A 25355-nucleotide genomic window follows, 5' to 3' on the forward strand; every position below is an offset into this window, starting at 1 on the left:
GCATACATTATAATTGAATTTCACTTGAGGATTTGACATGTACTTTTCTGAATTCATGTAATAATCATTAAAATAATATAATTTAAAATGCTTCTAAAGGTGTGGGAAAGAGAGTAAGAAAGATTATTATTAAAAGAAAATCTGATTCCACTTTCTTACAAGAAAGAAGAAGTGAGAGTGTCTTTTTCTAAAAATAAAGCAAAATTTGGTAATGGTCATGAAGGTAAATATGAGCAATTCTATATCTCACTGCTGAAAAAGCCTTTTCAAACTGATCTACTGATAAATTCCTTTTCTCTTTCCTTTCTTCTTTTCATTGGTCCTCCCCTAAAAAGAAACTAGTCTAGAAAATTATTTCATCTGCTCCACCTTCCTCTCCTTAGTCAGTAAAAAGAAAATTAAATCAGAAGTTCCATAAGTAGCTATAATTTACCTAGGTCAGTTTAATCATTTATTTTACACAGAGCAGTCTTTTGCTCTCTTTGCATTTTTTTTTTCCTTTTCATTTGTAAACTGCAATTAGCCATCATGGTAATTATCTCTTGTTTTTTAGGTAATGAGGTAATACAAATGGTCAAAAAGTAGTCTAAGATCCATAGGAATGAGTAATCCCAATCTCATTATATGAATAGGGTTAAATGGTTAAATGCCCATTAGTCTTAGCTTCTAATTAATAACCAAAATATAGTCTACATAGTAAAAACTTAGGCACATTGAAAAAGTTAGGTGAGTAGTTTATTTTTAGGAATTATTCACCAGAACAGATCAAAGAAAATAACTATGTTAATTCCAGTAATGAATCTGAGATTCTCAAACTGCTTCCCATATGCTACCTTATTTATTCTTAAATATTCTTATGACAGATATTAAATAGAGAGGACAGACTTTTCAAATAGGAACACTGAGGTACAAAGAGTTACCAGAAATCATACTGTTTCCTAGTCCCAGATTCTTTTTGCCTGTCTTTTTCTGACAACCATTCCAAGATTTTGGGTTCAGTCTTAGATCTCATGCTAACTTGCTATAGGTGGACAAGTCACTTTTGGGGGGGGGGGTCTTAGTTCCTTCATCTGCAAAATGAGAGGTCTGGATTTGATATTGTATATGATCTTTTCCAACCCTAAGATTTAAATGAGTCCATTCATTCAATAATTTTTCATTCTATATTCTAACCTACATTGTTTAAAATGGTTTGCTGCCTTTGGGGGCTCTAATAATTGGGGCAAAATTAAAATTAAAAAAATATATATATATGCTGTATCATGTATACTCCCCCCCCCCAAAGTCTTATTTTATCTTTAAAAACACTTCACTGGAGTTTACTAACAGTGCTAACTATAGTCATCTCACTCCTCCGTTTCAGTGAAGTTCATGAAGGTTAAGTAGGAATAATGGAATAGGACCCAGTTCTATTTTGTTGGTTTTCAGAGGCCATGCTTAAAAAGGATGTCAGAGCATTCATATTGTGCCACTAGAGGTGAAATCCTTGCATTAGTGCAAGACAGATAAGAGCAAAAGTTTTTGCCAATATGTTTTTCATTAATCAAGAATGAAAGTTGGAGGTTCAAAGACAAAATACCATTGTAGCTCTAACCATAAATGATTCTGACTAGCTTATCAGACTAGTCTCATGACCCACTGGACAGCTTCCAATGGGGTTGGAGGGGATGAAGTATGGTGGCAGATCTGAAAGGAAAAGACCTTACTGATGATAAGTCCGTTAAGAGACATGTTTGGATATACTAGTTGTTGCCAAATTGTCAACAGAAAATCACATGCTGGTGCTTTGTCTGGCCTTGCTGGAGCACCATGGTGCCACACTGATTCAGGAAGGAACCATATTCATATGGCCAAAACTTCCCATAGCATCCAGATATCACCAGAAGTCCTATTTCCTGTCAAACTAGGAGGAAATAGTTTTGGAAACTGTGGTAAGAAAGATGTTTTTGTTCAAACTCCCCTCTATAATAAACATAAAATGCAAGTCATGTCATTATATATGTAAAACAACATGAAGGACAACTACCAACTAATGGAGGCTAAATAACTTGCTAAAGGTCAAACAGTAGTAAGTAGCCACATCAGAATTCATAGCCAGAACCTTAGACTCTAGAGTCTGTACTGTAAAACTTCCCATGTAATTATAATAATAATGAAGACAGGTATAGAAGAAGTAGTAATATTAGAGATGTGACCATGAGTGACCCAGGATAAGAGGGAAAAGGTTACTAAAATAAAACAATTCAGGTTCATCAGTAAATAGATGGTTCAACTGAATTGCTTAATGAAACCTGGTTTTACTGTAGATTTTGAAAACTCTCTATATGCAATGCTTCTAAAATGTTTTTCTTGAGTTCTTGAAATCCAGTTTCTGAACTCACCACTTAAATGAAACCTCTCTCCAGTTACTATTGCTCTCTGGAGGGCCAAACTAATAGCTAGATCTCATTCTTCATCCTCTGTGACTTTTCTGCAATTTTTGGCATAGGTGGTCATTGTCTTGTCCCACATATTTTCTTCTCTTGAGTTTTTGTGACTGCTCTCTGTGGGTTCTCATCTTGCCTGTCTAATCTTTCTTTTCATTCACCTTTGCTGATTAATCAACATCTCATACTCTTTAATTGTGGCCATTCCCAATGACTCTATTCTGGGCCCTCTTCTCTTTCTCCCTTGATGATCTTATCAATTCTCATTGCTTCAATTATCATCTCTAAGCAGATAAATCCCAGCTATATACACAGTCCTAACCTTTCTCTTGAGAAGCATCATAAAGTACCTATTAAATATTTCCAATGAGATGTCTCATAGGCATCTCAAATTCGATATGTTCAAAACAGAATTCCTTACTTTCACCTCACATCTACCCTTTTCACCCTCAAATCTACTCCTGAATTTCCCTCTCACTGTCAAGGGCAGGCACCCAGATTCATAATCTTAATCTTATCTTCAACTCCTTACTTACAATCATCCCCTATATCCAATTAGTTGCCAAATCTTGTTTATATCTCCACAACTTCTCTGAGGTACATCCCATTGGCTCCAAGTACATAGTCACCTCCTTAAATCCAATCCTCATCACTTCTGTCTGAAGAAAAATTTATTATCTTTCTATTTGGTCTTCCCATCTCAAGGTTTTTCCTACTTTAATCCATTCCCCATATAGCTACCTGCAATTTTCCTAAAGGGCAGGTCTTGATTATATTAACCCCCCTCCCCCACCTTAATAAATTCAACTGACTCTACTATTAGCTTCAGGAGCTTTATGATCTCTGACATTCCAGTATCTTCACAATCTGCCCCCCCCCCCATTCTGGTCATTTATAATCCCTCTTTTATCTCAATCTTTGATCTAGCCATATTGATCTATTTGTTGTTCTGAACATACACCACTGCATCTCATCTCCATATTTATGTACTCACTCTCTCAAGGCAGAAATGCATTCCATTCTCACTTCAGTCTCTTGGAGTAAAAAGTAAGCTCAAGGAATACTTTCTAAATGAAGACTTTCTTGATTCCCTATCACTAAGAGCATTCCTTCCCCAAAATTCCTTGTATTCATCTTCTGTATTTCATATTTTCTCCCCATTAGAAAATACTTTCTAATAACTTAGAATGTTTGGAGATTCGTTTAATCATCATAATTTTTCCTGTTCCTTAGAAAGTTGGAAGTGAGAGGTCAGGTAAGAGGAAAAGTGGAAAGATATTAACTTAGGGAAACAAATTTGATTTGTTTTTGAAGAATAAATGAAGAATGTGTGCAGATTTGGTTTGAAGGAGAAACTTATTCTTTCTGATGAAAGTCCAAGTCCTCATTCTTTCCTGCCCCCTCCCCTCAACTCCCAGAAACTTTTGATTTTGTGACTCTGGACAAGTCATTTAACCTTTTTGTTTCAGTTTTCTCATCTGCAAAATGAGTATAAAGATTTCTAGTGTTTACCTACCACAGTTCTTATAAAGATCAAATGAGAATGTAAATGAAACTTTTTCATTGCATTTATTCATTTAACAAGCATTTATTAGATGCCTACTGTGTGCAATTTCTGTGTTAGGAAGTAGGTATAAAAAGTTAATAATTCCAGTTATTATTGTTATTTTTGCTCATTTCTATATAGTAAAATAAGCTTACTTAATCCATGTTACTTAGCTCTTTTTTGAATAAATATTTGACTTGTTTTCTACTTTGTTTAAAATCATTGAAGAAACTTTTTACCTATAAACATAAACTATATTACAAAGGATGATTATATAACTTTCCCTTTCTAAAGATAAAGATGTTCTTATAAATTTTCCATCAACAATGGTTTATTGGATATTCACAGTTTTCATATTACAAGTTGCTGAAGTTTTTAAATATTCTGCAACCAACTGTCTTAAGGTTTTCCCCCCCATGACCAGAGGCCCTGCACAGTTGAGTGTTTATTGCTCAATCACAGATTTTTAAATGAGAGTCATTTAAGTCATTTAGTGTGTTCTGTGTTCTTCTGGGTTAATGCCAAAATAATCTTCTGGATTTGGAACCAAATAGTAAAATGACTGTTTGGCAAAAATTAAAGGTGGCTTTTCCCTTCAGTGCTGTGGAGCTGAGTGTAGGGAACCGCACTGTGTAAATGCTATTTAAAAAATAATTACCACAAACCTCCCTAAACTGATGTTTTTTATCAAAATCTCACTGCTATGAATTGGGTACAAGGAGATGTGAAGGGGTAAGGAATAGAGGAACAAGCAGCTTCTGCTTAGCATCAAATAGCTTTTATGTAAAAGTAGTGGCAGGGTCAGCAACATACCAGCCAGGTGGCAACTCCAGGCACCGCTGCCATAAATAAATAGTTATGTACGAGTGTCACACAGCCAGAGCTGGATACAAAGCATATGGGGGGGAGGAAAACATCCTGATGTAAACATTTGGCAGAAAGCTATAATGGATACAGGACGGTCCTCTTATTTGCTGGGTTTTGTGACAATTAAAAAAAAAAGAAAAAGGAAAGGAAATGAGAAGGGAAAATGTTAACCCTGATACATAAAATTTCCTCAATGCTTAACCTAAAGGGGACGTGACAGCCTGACATCTGCGTTTTCTGTTTTAAATATTATTCAACCAAAGTTCAAGTACTTTATTCCATTAAACAAAATTTTCGAAAAAGCCAGCTGACCCGTCGCAATTAGAGCGAGGCGGGCCGTTTAATTGTCCCTCGCTTTTGGAATCGTAGATCAAAGGCAGCAGGGCCCCCGGGGGTCACGGAGTCCCCACTCCGGCTCCCCAAAGGCCGGCCAGCGGGGCGGCGGGGTGCAGTGGCTGCGCCCGCGCCCCGACTCGCGCCTTCGGGCCGCAAGCCCCCGCCCCCAGCCCCGGGCCCGGGGGGCAGAGTGGCTGCGGGCCAAGCCGGCTTCTGAATGCCGGCGCCGGGGGTGGCTGCCGGGCCCCGCTTTTTCCTTTTCCAACACGCACAGTTTCTCCATTTTGTCAGCGGGCTTTTGGCAGGGCCCCGGGGTGCTCCTTCAAACAGACTCGGCGAAGCCCCCTTAAGGGAAGTTCTGGGCGCGGGCTGCAGCGGCTATCTGGCTGCGTTACTTCCTGGTTGCTTTTCCCTTCACCAACATGGCGCCGGCGCGCCTTCACTTCCGCGCTCCGAGGCTGCTCAGAGAGCCCAAGTGAGGGCAGCCCCGCGGAAAGCCCGCGCGCCGCCGCCGCCGCCGCCGCCCGCCGCCGCGGCAGTGAACCTGGACATCGCCGCCGCGTGCCCCCCCCCCCCCCCCCCCGGCCGAGCCGGGGCAGGAGGGAGCCCGAGGGGCGCCGTGCCAGCCGCCTCCACGGCACGGCCACCCCCCCGCCCCCGGTGTCATTTCACTCCCCTCGGACGCCCGCTCCCCTTCGCCCCCTTCCCGGGCCACAAACATGATTCTGAGCAAGGCCCAGTACGAGGAGATAGCTCAGTTCCTCGTGGCTGTGCCGCCCACCAGGCAGAGCCTGAGGAAGCTGAAGCAGAGGTTCCCCAGGTAAGTCTCCCGCGCTTTCCGCCGGGCAGCTACGCCCCTTGGTCCCCCCGCCACCGCCACAGCCGCGGGGGCTCCGCGGCCGGGGCTCAGCCCTGGCTTAGGTAGGCGTCAGTGGCGGTGGCACCGGACCCCCAGGCTGCCAAAAAACATGAAAAAGACTCGACCTGTAAGTGCTCTGTGTCCTCAGCCTCAAAAGAGTTACCCCTCAACAAACGCTCCTTGGGGAAGGAACGAATGAATGAATGAATGAATGGGATGAGGAATTTTGGAGGCAGCAAGAGACTCCCCGAAACGTGTTAGGGGGGAACACAATCATTTTTATTTTTATCTATTTATTTTCTCTATTACATTTTTATTTATTTATTTATTTATTTGATGGTTTTGGGATACATTGACCAAAATGAAACAGTCCCTTGTCCTCCAGTGGCCTACAGTCTAGCCCAGGACAGACAGACAGACAGACCACACACACACACACACACACACACACACACACACACACACACACACACAAAAACAGATTAATTAGATAACTTTGTGAAGGCATCGCTGCTGGGGGGGGGCGGATGCGTTCCAGTCTCATGAACTCTGCAACAAACAATACCTTTTGCCATCCGAACTCAGTACAATCTGGTGATTTTCTGTCATATTTATCAACCTACTTTGTATCCTTTTATTCCCCTAAGTAGAATGCAAGATACTTGAGGGTAAGAATCTGTTTCATATTTCATATATCTTACCTCCTTCAGATAAACTTGTGTCCTGAGGACATCAGTGTTAGTTGACTAAGGAAGTAGATATGCCACAGTAGGTAGATTGCAGACCTAGATTGCAATCGCATTTCTGACATGAGTTGTGACCTTGGACAAGTAACTTAACTTTTGCTAACTCTTTGACTTAAATCATAGATTGGAAATATCTGGTGAGGTTGAAGTCTCCCCAACAGATGTTCCCTTGGAGGATATCACGGATCTTGTATTCTTGTGTTTTTGTATGTGCCTCTTTCTCTCCTTCTCCCCCCAACCAAACAATAATCTTTTCCTGCATTTAATTTCCCAGCCACCGTTTCTCTTGCTGAAACTAGAATAACACTTAGTAAACCCTAAAGCTCTATTTTTACAAATGGGGAAATTAAGACCAAATTTGTCCAAGATTACATGCTTAGGAAGGGGGTAGAACCAGAAATAAAGGCAGGCTTTCTGACAAACAAGTCAAGTGCAGCCAAGTTACTTGAGTTATACTAGATGAAGATTACAGTTTATCTTTATCCTGTCAAGATAATTAAAATGTATCTGTTTGTCCCAAACAGAACCCATTATCTTATATTCCTAACCACCTTCCAGCTACCTTATTTCTAGTTTCTGTATTTTAGTCACTCAAATTTGCATTTTAGTTGAGTCATGTTCAACTTTTTTATTTTCTCACTTCCCCCCTTCCACCAGTTGCCAATTCTTATCCTCTTTACCTTTGAAACATCTCTGCTATCCATCTCCTCTTTATCCTAGAATGACCACCCTGTAGGGCCTCATTATGCCTTACTTGGACTAGTATTATACTATAGTCTCCTAATTGATATCCTTACATACATTTTATTTCCTCTCAAATCCATTCCCCCTACAGTTGGCAAAATGATGTTCTTAAATCGTGCCTGACCATGATATTCCTCTGGGCAGGAAAGTTTAGAGGCTCTAAAATCCCCCTGTACTAAAACACTCCTCAAAAGTCCATAAAGTCCATAATTTGACTTCATCCTCTTGTTTCTCTCTCTCTCTCTCTCTCTCTCTCTCTCTCTCTCTCTCTCTCTCTCTCTCTCTCTCTCTCTCTCACACACACACACACACACACACACACACACAGCCAAACTCCTACTTGTTATTCTCCATTCATGACATTCTGTCTCTGGTCTTTGTGCTGACCCATATGCCTAGAATTCTTCTCTGCCTCTTGAAACCAGTAGCTCCCTTAAGAAGGCTTTTTCCTTCTTTCCCCCATTTCCCCCAGGTTGTTACTGCCCTACCCTACTCCCAAGTCACTATTTATTTTGTATCTTGTCAACCTATTTTGTATCCTTTCATTCCCCTAAGTAGAATGCAAGATACTTGAGGGTAAGAATCTGTTTCATTTTTCTATCAATATCCCAAGCACAATTATTAGCCCTTAGGAGATACTTTAAAAATGGTTTGTTGCTTGAAATGAAAAAACAAACAAACAACAAAGACCCATTCCCTTCATTCCATTCTTTCTTAAGGCATTATTTTGCTTATAAACACATTTATTTATGTCATGATGGGAGGAGTATTTTCCTTGACTACAGTTTATTATACTAGTGTTGCTAGTGATGAAAGAAGTTTAACTGTATAATCCCTCTTTAAGTTCTGAAAATTAAAGTATAGTCTAAACCACATGATAGAACCACATAAACACAGGTTCTTTTTTTTTTTTTTTTTTTACTCTTTAGTCCATCACTTATCTGGCTGTGTGAGCCTGGGCAAATAATTTAATCTTCTTATTGCTATTATTATGCTTATTATTATGCTACCAGTATAGGATGCTTGATATGTATCATTGGATCCTTGAGTTTAGCAATTTGTATATTAATATGTCTATTTTGTTGAATTGAATAGATGAGGCAAGCCCAGAAAGACTAAATGACTGGGCCACAGTCATGGCACAGCTATTATAAGAACTCACTTCCTCAATTCAAATTTATGATTTTTCCCTATACCTCTATCAAAATCCTTCTAACTGCAATATTCTATGATTCTAATCCCACAGGCAGTACCCAAACCCCATGCTTTCACCTTTATCTTCTATAACCCTTTTCTAAGAACTTCTAACAAGGAGAAAAATTGACTGATGTGAGTCTGGTCTGCTTTTATTAAGTCTAGCCTATTGTCTGGAGTAGGTGGTAATGAGCAGCAAAATGGACACAAGGGAAGTGTGGTAGGGATTCACAAACTGGAATTTTTCTAAGAAAAAAATCATTCTAGGGCAAAAAAAAACCCAACAAAGAAAACACTGTTATATTATTAGTAGGAGTTTGATCCACTATCAACTGTTAGTAACATCTTTTTCTTTCCTCCATAAGGAAATTCCATCTCTCTTTATTAAGTTGGCTTTCCAATTTTATTAGATGTTTGTAGAAACTGTTACTTTTTAAATTGCATAGGCATTTCTACTGCAACTCACCCACTGATTCATGTCTATCTAGTTTTTTTTCCATTTCTTTCCCACAATATTTTTATTCCTCTTTTATAAAGCTATACCTCCTCTGTACTTTTATTTAGCAGTTAGTTATTTATGAGGGATCTACTTGGTGCATGATAGGATAGGTACATTTTGCCTTGTTTTTTTTTTTTATATTTTCCTCTTTTCTTTCCTATATATTTCTCTAGTTTGTGAGATGGGGATAGGACTAGGCACTGGATCTGTGGATTTCTTTGATTTATGTTATCTCCCTAGTGAGTAAACACCCTCTACCTATTCTAGTTAGTTCCTGCTTTGTAATTCATAGCCTTAGAGTTGCTGCCTAGAGCAATGACATCAAATTCAAATGGATACCAGAGGAAAACATATCCCTCAGGGCTATATATCAACTTAGAGAACCACATATTCATGTTCTATTTTTATTTATTTTGTTAACCATTTCTTAATTTTAGGCTGTTAAGTCAGCCCTGGGGAGTGTTGCCCAGTATGTGACTGAGGAACCACCCGGGGCCTAGAACTTTGAGAGATTTAGTTGATTTACACAGTTCATAGAGCTAGTATGTTTCAGAGGTGGGATTTCCTGGCTTTGAGGACAAATGCCCCTCATCTTTGTGGGAAGGTAACAATTGATGAAAGAATAGAAGGACTAATTTAGTCACTTTCTCCCCTTCACCCCATTTCAACTTACCAGCATTATTTGGGAAAATGGTGAAATAGTATTTGCTTGAAATTAAGTATGCTTAACTTAGCTGGAAAGCATTGTAGTTAGTAACTTTCCAAGCAGTACTTGTATAGTCCTGGCTTTACAATTCATTACTTGTATGACCATGGGCAAGTCATTTCTCCTCTAACCAACAGGTACAATATTACTGTCATTATCTATCTCATTGGGTCATTGTGAAGAAAACTGTATTTAGACTATAAAATGCTCCATAAATAGAAGCTAATATGATTGAGATGGTCATTCCTGTACAGAGGATACCTTTGATAAAGTTGTAACTGTGCTTTCATTTTTAAATTATATACTTTTACCTTGGATGTAAAGAATACCTCTTTTGCTCATGTCTCAAAAAAACCTTCATATATTTCATCTTAATGGAATTTAATTTATTTTTTTAATTTTAATGTATTTAAAAGTTACCTCCTTACCAAAATATCTAGCATCAAATATCACTATTTCAATTGTTCTTGATTCTTGGATTAAAGAAAATTTCAAAATTGTACTATAAATCAAATATTCAGTTTTCTTTAGGGGATCATTCTCAGAACCAGAAGGAACCTCGGAAATATTTAGTCTATCCCTTCACTTTAAGTAGAAAAAAAATGGAGGCTAGAGAGGGAACGTGAATTGTACTAAGTCCTTTACCTAATATTAGAACTGAGAATGCCTGGGTTTTAGTTCTCTTTCCTTTATACTACCTCAATCTCATTAGATTGTTAAAAAAAAGTAAATAAACAATCAAAAGTTTAAAAAACTTCTTATTTTTATAGTTTTGTAGAGAATGATTTTCTTAATGAAATTGCATACATGTAGACTCTCTTTCATCTAGGTAGTGCAGTGGATTGAGCTCTAGGCCTAGAGTCAGGAAGATCTCAAACACTTATTAGCTGTGTGATCTTGGGCAAGTCATTTACTGTTTGCTCTATTTCCTCATCTATAAAATGAGCTCAAGAAGAAAGTGGCAAACCACTCCAGTGTCTTTGACAAGAAAACTGCGGAGTTGGACATCACTGAACAATAGCAAATACCAAAGCAGCAAGACTCCCTAGATTCAGTTTGACAAAATATTCTAAGAGTTACAAGAATAATCATGCATCTTTATCCTGTAATTCCATTTATTGGTAATATATAATTACCATATAATGGTAATACCATTTTTGAATGGAAAACTTTTTTTCTTTTTGCTATTCATTGTAGTTTTTAAAAAATTATTATAGAAACTTGTTGGACAAAATTACCTTCGAAATTCTTTTTGGCACCAGGTCTGTGACTATACAGAAATAATGGCTATTTATTAAACTATGGCAGGCATTGTGATGAGGGATAGAAATACAAAGACAAAAACAAAGTCATCCTTGCCTAAGATTTTGCATTCTGCTGAGAGATCATATGAAGGTATAAAAGCATATAGAGAATAAATCAAAACAAATACAAGGTACTTTAGTGAGTGGAAAGGCTTTCTAGATATAGATAACAACTAATAGAAAGGCAGAGACAGAAAAAGTAGTAGTAGATCTCTGTGTGCCCATGTGTATGAGATGAACTGTAAGAAGGTCATTTTGGCTAGATCAAAGAATGCAGGAGGGAGAGTTAGTCACAGTGGAAAGATAGATTGGGGTAAAGTTGGAAGGACTTTAACATCCAAACAGAGGAATAATTTGTTTTATTTTTAAGGTAATATGGAGGAACTTAAATTAATTGAGTAGGGAAGTGGCTGGAATTGTGTTTTAGGAAAATCATTTTGACAGCAGTGTGAAGAGTTTAGAGTGGATAGAAACTTGAGAGAGGGAGACCAATAAGGAGGTCATTCTAGCAGTGCAGCTAAGAGGTGTTGAAATGCATTGATGGTTTTATAAGTTCTGAGAGGAGGACTGATATGAGATCATATTAGCTTCTATTTATGTAGCATTTTATAGTCTACAGCTTTCTTCACAGTGACCCAATGAGGTAGATAATGACAATGATATTGTACCCATGGTTAGGGGAGAAATGACTTGCCCAAGGTCATACAAGTAATGAATTGTAAAGCCAGGCCTTCACAAGTACTACTTGGAAAGCTACTAACTATCAAGAAACAGCAAACTTGAAGCAAGAGAGACCAACCAGCAGCTCATTGCAATATTTCAGGTGTATGGTAATGAGGAACCTATACATAGGTAGTGGCAAGTGTCAGAGGACAGAAGGGGGGAAAATTAAGAGATATGAAAGTAAATTGATAGACCTTGGCAACATATTGGGGGGGGTGGAGGGGAGGGAGAGAGGGAGAGAGAGAGAGAGAGAGAGAGAGAGAGAGAGAGAGCAAGAGAGAGCGAGAGAGGGGTGTGTGTGTGTGTGTGTGTGTGTGTGTTTAGGTTGTGAGCCTCGGTTGGTGAAAGGTGACACCCTCAACAGAAATGTCAGTAAGTGAGGTCAAATGGTATACCTGAAACCTTTACTTCTTTGGGATACAAACATAGTAGTGGAATCTTTGACTTAAAGTATGTAGCTATTTTATAAATCCCTTAAAAAAAATTATCTCCATTCCAATTTGTTTGTCAGACTGACTGTCCCAATTCACTGTCCCATCAATGCTGTATTACTGTGTCTGTCTTCCCACTTCTGTCTCATCATTTTTTTGTCAATTTTCTAGAAGTGAAGTGAAACTGCAAAATTGTTTTTATATACATTTGTCTTATAATCATTTTGGTTATTTATTATTATTATTATTGTTATTATTGTTATTGCTATTATTATTATTATTATTATTATTATTATTATTATTATTATTATTATTATTGGTTTTTTGATGAAGCAATCAGGGCTAAGTTTCTTGCCCAGGATCCTACAACTAGTAAGTTTCAAGTATCTTGAGGCAGGATTTCGACTCAGGTACTCCTGAGCTGGTGCTCTGGTCCACTGTACCACCTAGTTGCCCCGGTTGTTATTTCTTTGGGGAATTTGTGCTATATCTCTTGACTATTTGCCCATTGAAACAGTTTTCTTCCTCAGAGATATTACCAAGTAACTTGATTACAAGTTGCAGAGCAGTTACCATATTCTTAGAGGAGCTTTTCTTTACCCAGAGTTCCCTTTAGAGCCACAAGTATAGCAAAACAAATTAAAAAAAAACAAGCATAAATACTTCTTATGATCCTATATAGCTGCAAATAATGGAGCACACATCTTGGAAGAATAAAGATCACAAATTGCCCAAAAGACATGACTGAGTTGTAGTATAAAATTAAGGATCATTTGAGCTCAAGAAAGTGTATAAAGCAATGCTGTCAGATAGATTCAAATAGAAATGGATTGCTGCTGCAGGCATATTGACCTGCAAAACCACAAATTAATATTGTCTATATTTTATTGTACTTTTGTTTATTTTGTTAAACATTTTCCAATGACATTTTAATCTTATTTGGGTCACAAGAGGCTAGAAGTTTGACACTTATATTGTAAAGGATCTTTCTAAGAATGGTTATGACAGAAAAGAAAATAAGCCAGTTCAATAGTGAGCTTCAGAGATGCTAGATGGACATTTCAATTATATGTTATTACTATCAGAGTAATTAAAACACACACACACACACACACACACACACACACAGATACATAAAGACAAAGCCTACAAAGAGAAGATTGCTTGAATTTTCTATAGATAACATAAAAATGCCTATACTGTAATTGCAAGGGGATGAGAAAGTGTGATGTATTTGTATTCCTTATTGATGGAGAAGGGACTCACATTAGTGAAATCCTGGATTTTTTTCTCTTTTCTTTTTTTTATTAAAGATTTTATTTATTTTGAATTCTACAATTTTTCCCCTAATCTTACTTCCCTCCCCCCACCCCCCACCCCCACAGAAGGCAGTTTGTCAGTCTTTACATTGTTTTCATGGTAAACATTGATCCAAATTGAGTGTGATGAGAGAGAAATGATATCCTTAAGGAAGAAACATAAAGTATAAGAGATAGCAAGATCAGACAATAAGATATCAGGGTTTTCCCCCCTAAATTTAAGGTAATAGTTCTTGGTCTTTGTTCAAACTCTGCAGCTCTTTCTCTGGATACAGATGGTATTCTCCATTGCAGACAGCCCCAAATTGTCCTTGATTGTTGCACTGATGGAATGAGCCAGTCCATCAAGGTTGATAATCGCCCCCATGTTGCTGTTAGGGTGTACAGTGTTTTTCTGGTTCTGCTCATCTCACTTAGCATCAGCTCATGCAAATCCCTCCAGGCTTCCCTGAATTCCCATCCCTCCTGGTTTCTAATAGAACAATAGTGTTCCATACATGTACCACAGTTTGCTAAGCCATTCCCCAATTGAAGGACATTTAACTTGATTTCCAATTCTTTGCCACCACAAACAGGGCTGCTATGAATATTTTTGTACAAGTGATGTTTTTACCCTTTTTCATCATTTCTTCAGGGTATAGACCGAGGAATGGTATGGTAGATCAAAGGGTATGCACATGTTTTTATTACAAATGATGTTTTTTATACATTAATAAAATATTCTTGCTTAGGAGTAAACAAAATATCCCCTCCCCCCAAAAAATATAGACTCGTTTGAGTGATAAAGGGGAGAGAAAAAAATTAAAATAAAAAAAAATAATAGTAATAATTGTAGGTATGGCCAGGTGGTGCAATGGACAGAGCACCAGCCCTGGAGCCAGGAGCACCTGAGCCCATATCTGGCCCCATACACCCAACAATCACACAGCTGTGTGACATGCAAGCAACCCCAACCCTACTGCCCTGCAAAAACCAATAAAAAGAAAAAAAAGACCCAAAATAAAATAAAAAAAATAGTAATAATCATAGGGGTGGCTGGGTGGCAGAAAGAGCATTGGCCCTTGAGCCAGGAGCACCTGGGTCCAAATCCAGCCTCAGACACCCAATGATCACCCTACTATGCGACCTCAGGCAGGCCACCCGACCCCATTTGCCCTGCACCCACCAAATAATAATAATAAAAAATGTGCTTCAGTTTTTGTTCCAATAACCAACAACCCTGTCACGGGTGGATCACGTTCTTTATGATAAGTCCATCACAAAAGTTACTTCCATATTTTTCCACCATTGCCATTGCTGATCGCAACTCCTTCCATTCGTACTTCTCTACTACCATGTACTATATTTTCTCTCTCCTTTCACTCTGACTCTGCTGTAGGGTAGCTGAGTGGTGCAGCAGACAGATCCCTGGTCCTGGGGCCAAGAGGCCCTGAGCCCCCCTACCACTCCTTAGGCCCAGCATCCAGCTGGCCCTATGATCCCAGACAGGCCATCCAATCCCAGCCCCTTGCAAGAAGTAAAAAAGAAAATGTGTTATATCTGACCACCCCCCCCCCCCATGGTCCATCCTTTCCTCCATCACTCACACCCCCCCTTTCCCCATCCCCCCCTCCTTCTTACTCCAGATGCCTATACCCCACTGAGTATATATGCTGTTTTCTCTCCTAAACACCTCTGATGAGAGTGAAGATTCTCTCATTCCCCCTTGTCTTCCCCCCTTCCATATCATTGCAATAGCTCATTGTATTAAAGAAAAATCTTATTATATGAAATGTCTTGGCCTATTCTCCCTCTTCTTTTTCTTTCTCCCATTACATTTCCCTTTTTTTTATTGACTCCATTTTTACACCAAATTTTATCTTCATATTCAGCTTTCTCCTGTGCTTCAACTATAAAAGCTCCTTCTACCTGCTCTATTAACTGAGAAGGTTCATATGAGTATTATCAGTGTCATTTTTCTATGCAGGAATACATGCAGTTCATCATCATTAAGTCCCTCATATTTTCCCCTTCTCCTCCAATCTCTATGCTTCACCCAAGTCCTGTATCTGAAAATCAAACCTTTTGTTCAGCTCTGGCCATTCCAACAGCAACATTTGAAATTCCCCTGGTTCATTGAAAGTCTATCTTTTTTCCCTGGAAGAGGACATTCATTTTTGCTGGGTAGGTGATTCTCTATTGCATTCCAAGTTCTTTTGCCTTCTGGTATATTATATTCCAAGCCCTACGAGCTTTTAATGTAGTTGCTGCTAAGTCCTGTGTGATCCTGACTGCAGCTTCACGACATTTGAATTGTGTCCTTCTGGCTGCTTGTAATATTTTCTCTTTGACTTGAGAGTTCTGGAACTTAGCTATATATTCCTAGGGGTTGGTTTTTTGGGATCTCTTTCTCAGGGGGATTGGTGGATTCTCTCCATTTCTATTTTGCCCTCTGCTTCTAGGATATCAGGGCAATTTTCCTGTAATAATTCATTGAAAATGATGTCAAGGCTCTTGTCCTGATCATGACCTTCAGGTATTCCAATAATTTTTAAATTATCTTTCCTAAGTCTGTTTTCCATATCAGTTGTTTTTTCAATGAGATGTCTCACATTTTCTTGTAATTTTTCATTTTGTTGGTTTTGAAGTAATGAGTCCTGATTTCTCGTAAATTCATCAGTCTCCCTGAGTTCTATTCTTTGTCAGAAGGATTTTTTTCCCTCAGAGAGTTTTCAGATCTCTTTTTCCATCTGGCCAATTTTGCTTTTTAAAGCATTCTTCTCCTCAATAACTTTTTGAACTGTTTTATCCATTTGACCTAAGCTGGTTTTTAGCATGCTATTTTCTTCAGCATTTTTTGTTTTGGATTTCCTTGACTAGGCTGCTGAATTAATTTTCATGTTTTTCCTGCATTTCTTTCATTTCTTTTCCCAGTTTTTCTTCTAACTCCTTCATTTGCTTTTCAAAGTCTTTTTTGAGCTCTGTCATACCTGATCCCAGTTTCTGTTTTGCTTGGAGTCTTTAGATGCAGGAGCTTGTGCTTCCTCATCTTCAGACTGAGTATATTGATCCTTCTTGGGATCATAGATAATGTATTTCTCAATGGTGTTCCTCTTGTTTCTCTGCTTGCTAATTTTCCCAGCCTAACCCTGTTTTGGGGGTGCTTCCTGAGCTTTTGGGACACTCCCATAAGGGTCTTAGTGTGTGAGGCTCTGTCCTCCCTCCTTGTCTGTGAATGACCATATGCGCTCCCCTCTGCCACTGGGCTGAGGTGGGGGGGGGGCCCTGCTGTTCTATGGGGGGGCCTAGACTGTGATCAGGATCTGAATGGGTTCAGAGCCCCAGAGTCCTGTTCCAGGGGCAGAGGACAGAGTTCAGCAGTCTCTCTTCACTCCCTTCCCTCAGCTCAATGGGCTCATGCCCTGGGGGGCTCCTGCTTACCAGCTCCCCCTGCTTATGTTTCCTGGATCCGGAATGCAGTGGCCATGCTGCTAGCTGTGTGCCCTGAGGGTTGGGCTTCATGTGCTCGCTCTGGCAGAGATACCCCCACTGTTCCCCCCCAATATGTGCCTGGTGCTCTCAGGAGCATAGCTCAGGAAACTCTCCCCGCTGCTGTGAGCTGAGGCTCCCAGTGCCCTGGGGCTGCCTCCAGGAGGCTGAAGTTCTTTAGCTCTGTTGGGCCACCCCTCTGGCTGGCTGCCCCTCCAACCCCGGGGAGCAGAGCCTTTCTGCTCTTTTCCAGGTTACCTTGAGTAGGAGAACTGCCTCACTGGGTCCCTCTGTGGGTTCTGTCTCTCAAAAATTTAGTTAAAGTCCTTAGTTTCGAAGATTTATGAGACAGTGCCTAAGACAGGGTCCGTTCTTGTCGCTGTCTTGGCTCCGCCCTGATTTTTTTTTATTTTCCAGAGAATTTAATAAAACAGTTTCTACCATAGTATAGATGGTGATGTCTCTAAGTCATCTTTTCTTTCTCTCAACTATAAAATGAAAAAGTTGGAATAGTTTTCCATTTAGTTTCTCCTAGCATAAATTAGGCTTGTTGATTCTTCTATTCTGCCTTGCACACCATTGGTCCGTATTTTGCTACACTTGAATAACATGCTGCACATTGGATATAAATAAAACTTTGAACACACTAATGTATTTTTGTTGCTGTCCAGTATATTTAGCTTTTCTTTTCTCAGGTACAATCTTCCCAACAGTTGATTTTCAGTCCTTACCTGCTAAAATTGTATTTTGCATTGTATTTTTAAGTACAGACATGAAATATTTCCAAGATTTTATTTTGGTTATAAAACTATGATGCCTTTTCAACAGTATACCATATAATTATCCCATACTGACTTATTAGTGTTGTTGAGTCTAACCAAAGGCATTATTGAATTTGATCATATGATCTCTTATTTAGCCACTATTTTCTGTCATAACATCAACCTAAAGTGTTTTTTTGGAAAATAAAAGAAATGGGATTCATGGTACTGATTTCTTAAGGGGCCTGAAATATATTTAGAGGAAGCAATACAGTATTTATGTTGATGGGAATCAATAATTAAAATCTTACATTCTCTGTACAACTGTTTGCCTATTGAAATGCCTATGTTGCATTCTCTCTTTTCCTATCTCCTTTCCTCCAAAATGATTTTTTTTGGTTATCCTTTCTTCCTTGAATACTCTAAGTCACATTTTTCTAACCATGTCTTATTTATTTCCAACCAAAACTTCCCCCTTCATTTTATGATAGTCCATGTTACCTTTTAATTCTTTGTTTGTTTTTTTTTTTTTTGCTAGGCAATGGGTTTAAGTGGCATGCCCAAGGCCACACTGCTAGGTAATTATTAAGTGTCTGAGGCCAGATTTGAGTAGTCCTGACTCCAGGGCCTGTGCTCTATCCACTGTGTCACCTAGCTGCTCCTACCTTTTAATTCTTTACTTCTCATGTAATCATTCACATATAATAGTTTATTCTAGATGTATTATCAGCAAATGATAACTTCTTTCCCAATATTAATGCCTCTAAATTATTTTTTATTGTCTTCTTGAAATTGCTAGAATTTCAAATGCTAAGTAAAATAAGGCAATAGAAAGTAACCATCCTTGATTTGTACCTGTTTTTATATGAACTTCTGAAATTGCACCTCTACTTGACACTGTTTCTTATTATTTTGAGGACAGAACCCGAATGGGTTAATTTATTTTGTTTGATTTATTCTCTGTGTATTGCTATATTTTTTGTTTGTTTTCTTTACTAACTTGATAATCTTCTTGATGTTGAATCAGTCTTAGTTGCTCATGATTAATAATTTTCTTAAGTATTTCTGTATTCATATGGTTAATGTTTTATTTAGTATTTTTGCATACACATTAATTAATGAGATTGACATATAATTTTCTGACACTTTTCTGGACTTTAAAATCAATTCAATATTCATAAGTGTATTGAGTAAAATTCTTCCTTTTTTCTATTTTAATGAATAAGCTATGGAAAGGAGGAGTTGTTTGCTTTTGGAAAGCTTGAAAGAATTCTATCATGAATACATCTAGATAAGAGTTGGGTTTTTTTGACATGGTAATTTTTGATGAATTGTCTTATTTTTTCCTCTGAGATTTTATCTGTTTAAATTATTTCCTGTTATGAAATTTGGTGGTTTGTTTTTCTAGACAGTCATCTATTTCCTCTAAATTCTATAATCTGTTAAAATATTGCTACATATACTATTCTATAATATTAGTTTTGATTTTTTTGGCCCCTTATTTTGATTCTCTCTTTTTCCTTTACAATTTTTCTAATTTGTGTTTTGTTTTCCTTGACTGGTTAAATATGCTAATGATTTGTCAATTTTATTGTGCTTAAATAAAATAGGAGTTGGATTTTTTAAAATTCTGAATTAATTTCCTTGAATTCTTTTTTCAATTTATTTTTCCTCTTACTTTTATGATCCTACTTTCCTTTGTTGTTTCCTTGTTTATCTTCTGGGTTCTTTGAGAAACACTGTAGAATATCAAATAGACAATTGGCCTTAAAGCTAGAAAAAACTAAATTCTAATCCTATTTCTTATTTTATAGTCCTAAGCAAGTCATTTAATCTCTCAGGTATCTAGAACAGAGGTTTCAAACTCATTCAATTAGATTAAAATGTAATTGGGAGATATTTAGCAAAATAGGTAAAAATACAATACAACAGAGATAATGTCAATTTGTAATTTTCTAAGTCAATATATTGCCCACTATGATTGGTTTCTATTTGAGTTTGAGACAAATTTTTTTTTTTTAGGCTACATCTAAACTTGCAAGATGCTGAGGTGATGCAAATTTGCTTTGGAAGAGGAAATTTCCTTATTTGGGAATTCTCTGTAACTATGAAATCCCAAGCCTAGTTCTAAGGATTTCTTCCTTTCTATTGTTTTTTATGGTCAGCCTAATTTTCTCTCCTTTCTTAGTGATAGAAATATATTTCTTAAGAACAGGATTAGTTGCATTCCATAGGCTTTGATATATAGTCATGGGCTCTTAATTTTAGAGCATGAAAGGATCTTAAAGACCAGTAGGCCTAACCTTATTTTATAGATAAGGAAACTGGGACTAACAGAAGTTAAATGACTTGCCCCAGGTCACATCTGTAGTAAGTACTACCAGAGATGGACTTTGGACTCTGATTTTAATTCTTTTTCAGTGTACCAGCCATCTTTCTTTTGTTGTTATAATTTTTTATTAAAAAAATTCTCTTATGTTTCTGCTTTCTTCATTAACCCATCATGGGGGGGGGGGTGTTGTTTTAGCTTCTTTAGTTTCTTAGATATTGTTATTTAATTTAAATTTTATTGCATAGAGATCTGAAAAGGATCTATACTATGACCTAAGACCTAGTATGTCATCAATTTTTAATATTTGTCCAATGTGTACTTAAAAGTAATGTGTATTCTTTTCTTTTGTCATTTATCTTTTGTCATGTGTCATATATATGAAATTAATTTCAGTTAGTAATTCAAATTTGAGATAATTTCTTTGATTTGTCACATTCCTAATAAGAGGACTGAAGTGTTGTACTGTTATATTTTCATCTATTTCTGTCTCTCTGTTAATCTTCCTATTATGAATTTAACTGTCAAATTGTATGATTAATATAATGACAATTGTTACATATTTGCTATATATCATTCATTTTACCTATTATATAATGGCCTTTTTGTACCGTTGCATTCTTGAGAATTTGGATTTCATTTTATCTCAAGCATTACTGCTACCCCTGATTCTTTTTTGTACTTCTAACTCCCATGATATAATTCAGATCATCTTCTTAATTTAAATCTAGCTTTTATCTTTTATTTTTTCATGGATATTTTCCCAAAAGCAGTATGTTGGTGGGTTTGGTTTCTTGATCAAATTTCAATTTTTTAACCTGTAAGAAATGATTGTTTTCTTGAAGTTTAAGCTTTGATTTTTAGATAGATGTTTCTTTGACATTAAGGTTTTTGTTTTGTTTTGTTTTTTAGGTTTTTGTAAGGTAAATGGGGTTAAGTGGCTTGCCCAAGGCCACACAGCTAGGTAATTATTAAGTGTCTGAGACCAGATTTAAACCCAGGTACTCCTGACTCCCACTGCACCACCTAGCCACCCCTGACATTAAGTTTTGCTGTTACTATTTATCATCTATGTGAAAGTTTTTTTTATAGATATGCGAAAGGTTGTTTAGGGTTTTTGTGGAGCAATAGGTTGTGATTCAAGGTCACACAACGAATAGGTATCAAGTGTCTGAGGCCAGATTTGAACACATGTCCTTCTGACTCCAGGGCCAGTGCTCTATCCACTGTAACTCTAGCTGTCCAATAAGGTTTTTTAAAAGTGATGTTTACTCTTTTATGTGAATCATAATAGCTGTTTTTTATCCCCAAATCTAACTTTGTTATTACTATTACAGGGAGGAAAGATTACATAGTTTATTCTTGCTTCATTAGAACAAATATTAACCAAAGGTAATGAGCAAGCATAAAAAGATGGTATTTTTATTAGTTTCTTATTGAACCAATTTAGATTTTTTTTCTTTTCATTGCTTTAAGGATGGATGTCTTTTATTGTAGATTATTGGGGGTTTTTTGGCAAGGCAATGGGGTTAAGTGGCTTACCCAAGGCCACACAGTTAGGTAATTAGGCTGTATTTGAACTCAGGTACTCCTGGCTCCAGGGCCAGTGCTCTATCTACTGTGCCACCTAGCTGCCCTAGCTGCTGTAGATTATTGTTGATAAATTGTTCTAGGTCATGTTTGTCTTTTAAGTGAGTTCTGTTTCCAAGCAGCATAGTAGGTATATAGTTGGTAAGTATATAATTTTGACATTTTTTCTTTAGATTTTTATGCACTTAAAAAAAAACTTTTAAGGTTTTACTTGTGTTATTTTGAAATATTTCCTACTTTTTTCTTTAAATGTGGCTTATTTTTTTATATACTTTACTGAAATTTTCTTTAATTTTTCCAATTGTATGCAAAGGTAATTTTCAACATTCATCCATATTTTTCTAGTGCCTTCCCTCCCCTCCCCTTCCCCTTGGTAATGAGCAATCCTATAAAAATTGTACCTGAACAATTGTGTTTAACATAATTCCACATTAGTCATTTTGTGAAAGAGGAATTAGAATTGGGGGGGAAAATTATGAGAAAGGAAAAACATAAAACAAGTTTTTTAAAAAGTGAACATAGTATGCTTTGCTCTCTATTCAGAATCCATTCTTTTTTCTCTGGATATGAATGCCATTTTCCTTAACAGATCTCTCAGAATTGTCTTTGATCAATGAACTGCTGAGAGGAGCTGCATCCATCATAGTTGATCATCTCACAGTGATCTAATTAATACCTACAATGTTCTCTTGGTTTTGTTCACTTTACTCAGAATCAGCTCATGCAAGCTTTTCAATGCTTCTCTAAAGCTTGACTGCTTATGATTTCTTTCATTTCTTTTATTATTTTTTGCAAGACAGTGGGGTTAAGTGGCTTGCCCAGGGCCACATAGCTAGGTAATTATTAAGTGTCTGAGGCCAGATTTGAACTCAGGTACTCCTGACTCCAGGGCTGGTGCTCTATCCACTGTGCCACCTAGCTGCCCTTGCTTATGATTTTTTTTTTTAGGTTTTTGCAAGGCAAATGGGGTTAAGTGGCTTGCCCAAGGCCACACAGCTAGGTAATTATTAAATGTCTGAGGCAGGATTTGCTTATGATTTCTTACAAAATAATAATACTCCATAACATTCATATACCATAACTTGTTCAGTCATTCCCCAATTGATGAGCATCCCCTCAATTTCCAATTCTTTGTCATTACAAAAAGAGCTGCTAAAAATATTTTTTAACATGTGAGATTTTTCCTGTTTTTTTTTTTTTAATAATTTCTTTGGGATATAGACCCAGTTGTTGTCTTGCTGTTTTATTGCCTTTGAACACAGTTCCAAATTGTTCTTCAGAATGACTGGATCAGTCCACGACTCCACCAATAGTGCTTTAGTGTCCCAATTTTCCCACATCCTCTTCAACATTATTGATTTTTCTTTTTTAAATCTTAGCCAATCTGATAGGTATGAGGTGGTACCCCAGAGTTGTTTTAATTTGCATTTCTCTTATCAGTAATGATTTGGAGCATTTTTTGTATGACCTTAAATAGCTTTAATTTCTTCATCTGAAAACTGCCTGTTCATATCCTCTGACCATTTATCAATTGGGGAATGACTTGTAATTTTATAAATTTGATTTCAGTTCTCTCTATATTTTTTAGAAATGAATCCTTTATCAGAAACCCTAGCTGTGAAAATTGTTTTCTAGCTTTCTGCATTCCTTCTAATCTTGGCTGCAATGGTTTTATTTTTGCAAAACCTTTTAAATTTAATGTAGTCAAAAGCATTCATTTAGCAATTTTTAATGTTCTCTATTTCTTGTTTGGTCAAAAAAACTTCTCCCCTTCTCCTCTCATAGATCTAATAGAGTATTTCTTGTTCTCTTATTTGGTCTGTGGTAGCATTCTTTATATCTATATCCTGTTTCCCTTTTGACCTTATTATGTTATGGGATGTGAGTTGTGAGACTATGCCAGTTTTTTGCCATATTACTTTCCCATTTTCCCATCAGTTTTTGTCAAATAGTGTGTTTTTGTCCCAGAAGCTAATGTTTTAGGTTTTGTCAAACAGTAGATTACTATAGTCATTCACTACAGGGTTTTTTGTACATACCCTAATTCACTGATCCATTTATTTCTTAGCCAGTACCAGATAGTATCATTAAATCTTTTTTAATTTCCTAAATTTTACAATTATTTTGTAATTAACTTTATAATCATATGACTTAGAAATCTACATTAGGAGTTCTTTTTGCTGGTATTCTATTTACCTCATCTGGACCACTTTGGAAGACCTCTATTTAGTATGTCCTCAAATGTAATATCTAGCTTACTTTTTTCTTATTTTTCAGTATGACAGAATAAAAGACTACACTGATGTTGAAATTTAATTTTGCAGATGAAGGATTAAGACTTAGAGAAATTATGTTTTACTTAAGTCCACACATGAAGCAGGTTTTGACACTCTGACTTCCTCCCTTATGGAAACTTAGCAACTTTCAGTCTTTGGCTGTGGGATGATAATGAGGGATGGGAACCTAAGGATTGGGAGTCCTCACCATCCCACCATTCTTGAATCAAGGTAGGTCCAGAATACTCTGGGCTTTGGTCAGAATGAAGTAGATGAGAATAAAGATTCTCCTATGCTCTTGTGTCCTGTTTCTCAGGGAGGCAAGGGTTTCCCTGAGATCTCAATTTGGCTTATGCACTTTTTTTTTTTGAGGGGTATGATGCCAGAGTTTCTTAAGGGCCCAGATTCTCAAGGCTCTTCTGAATTTCCCAGTCTTATTTCCAGTCATGATGAATTCAGACCACGAAGAGACTAGAATTTATAGATGGGGTGGAGAAGGGATTAGGGAGTTTGGAGTATAGAGGTTATATGGAGCTGGAATACCAATGTGCTACATCTTGGTCAGTACTATCTCTGAGACTTTCAGTATTTATTCCCTGGTCCTCTTAGCTTTAGTTTTAGTTACAATCATCACATATCTCAACTTCTCTTGTTTTCTTTTTTTTAGTTCTCTTTTTTCCTTTTCTTCATTCCTAGTGGGATAAAGATAGCTTGATTAGTTGTTCATGATTGGTAAAGAAGTTTAAGTAGGTATAAGATGACTTGTCTGACTTTTTTAGCTGCTTAGACTTAACTTTCTTGATTAATTTTACATGATTTTTTTTAGTTAGCTGATCTTTTGCTTTGTGACTGACGAATTCAGAAATCAATTGCTTAAAAATCTATTCTTTCTGTTTGTTGGAGATTGCTAAGTTGACTGGTTTATCATTCCAGGGAACTTACTTTTAAATTTATTATTATTATTATAGAAGCTAGTATATTTACCCATCTTCAGGATTCTGGCATTTTTTCCATTCATTAAGAATTTTCAAACATTTTCAAAAGTGGTTTTGGTGTAATTATCTACAAATTCATTCATTTTCTAAGAAATATTTTATCTGAACTTAGAAACAATAAAAGAGCAACTGAATTCTTCACCTAAGTTTATCTTTTAACCTATTTGGGACTCCAGTTCCCTTTAAATGATGTGAGTTATGTTTTCTACTTTGATGGTCATTTCTTTTGCTGGAAA

The 25355-nt window shown here is 37.1% G+C and overlaps 1 protein-coding gene across 1 annotated transcript in view; it reads left to right on the plus strand.

Moving 5' to 3' along the window:
- The first annotated feature begins 5771 nt into the window (after positions 1-5771).
- CDIN1 (CDAN1 interacting nuclease 1) overlaps positions 5772-25355 on the plus strand; it is a 286050-nt gene continuing 266466 nt past the window's right edge. The window contains exon 1 of the mRNA XM_074235056.1: positions 5772-5995. Within this exon, the coding sequence (XP_074091157.1) occupies positions 5895-5995 (101 nt within the window). The 5' untranslated portion in view covers positions 5772-5894. The remainder of the gene's footprint in view (positions 5996-25355) is intronic.

This window comes from Macrotis lagotis, chromosome 4, assembly GCF_037893015.1.
Source record: "Macrotis lagotis isolate mMagLag1 chromosome 4, bilby.v1.9.chrom.fasta, whole genome shotgun sequence".
NCBI lineage: Eukaryota > Metazoa > Chordata > Mammalia > Peramelemorphia > Peramelidae > Macrotis > Macrotis lagotis.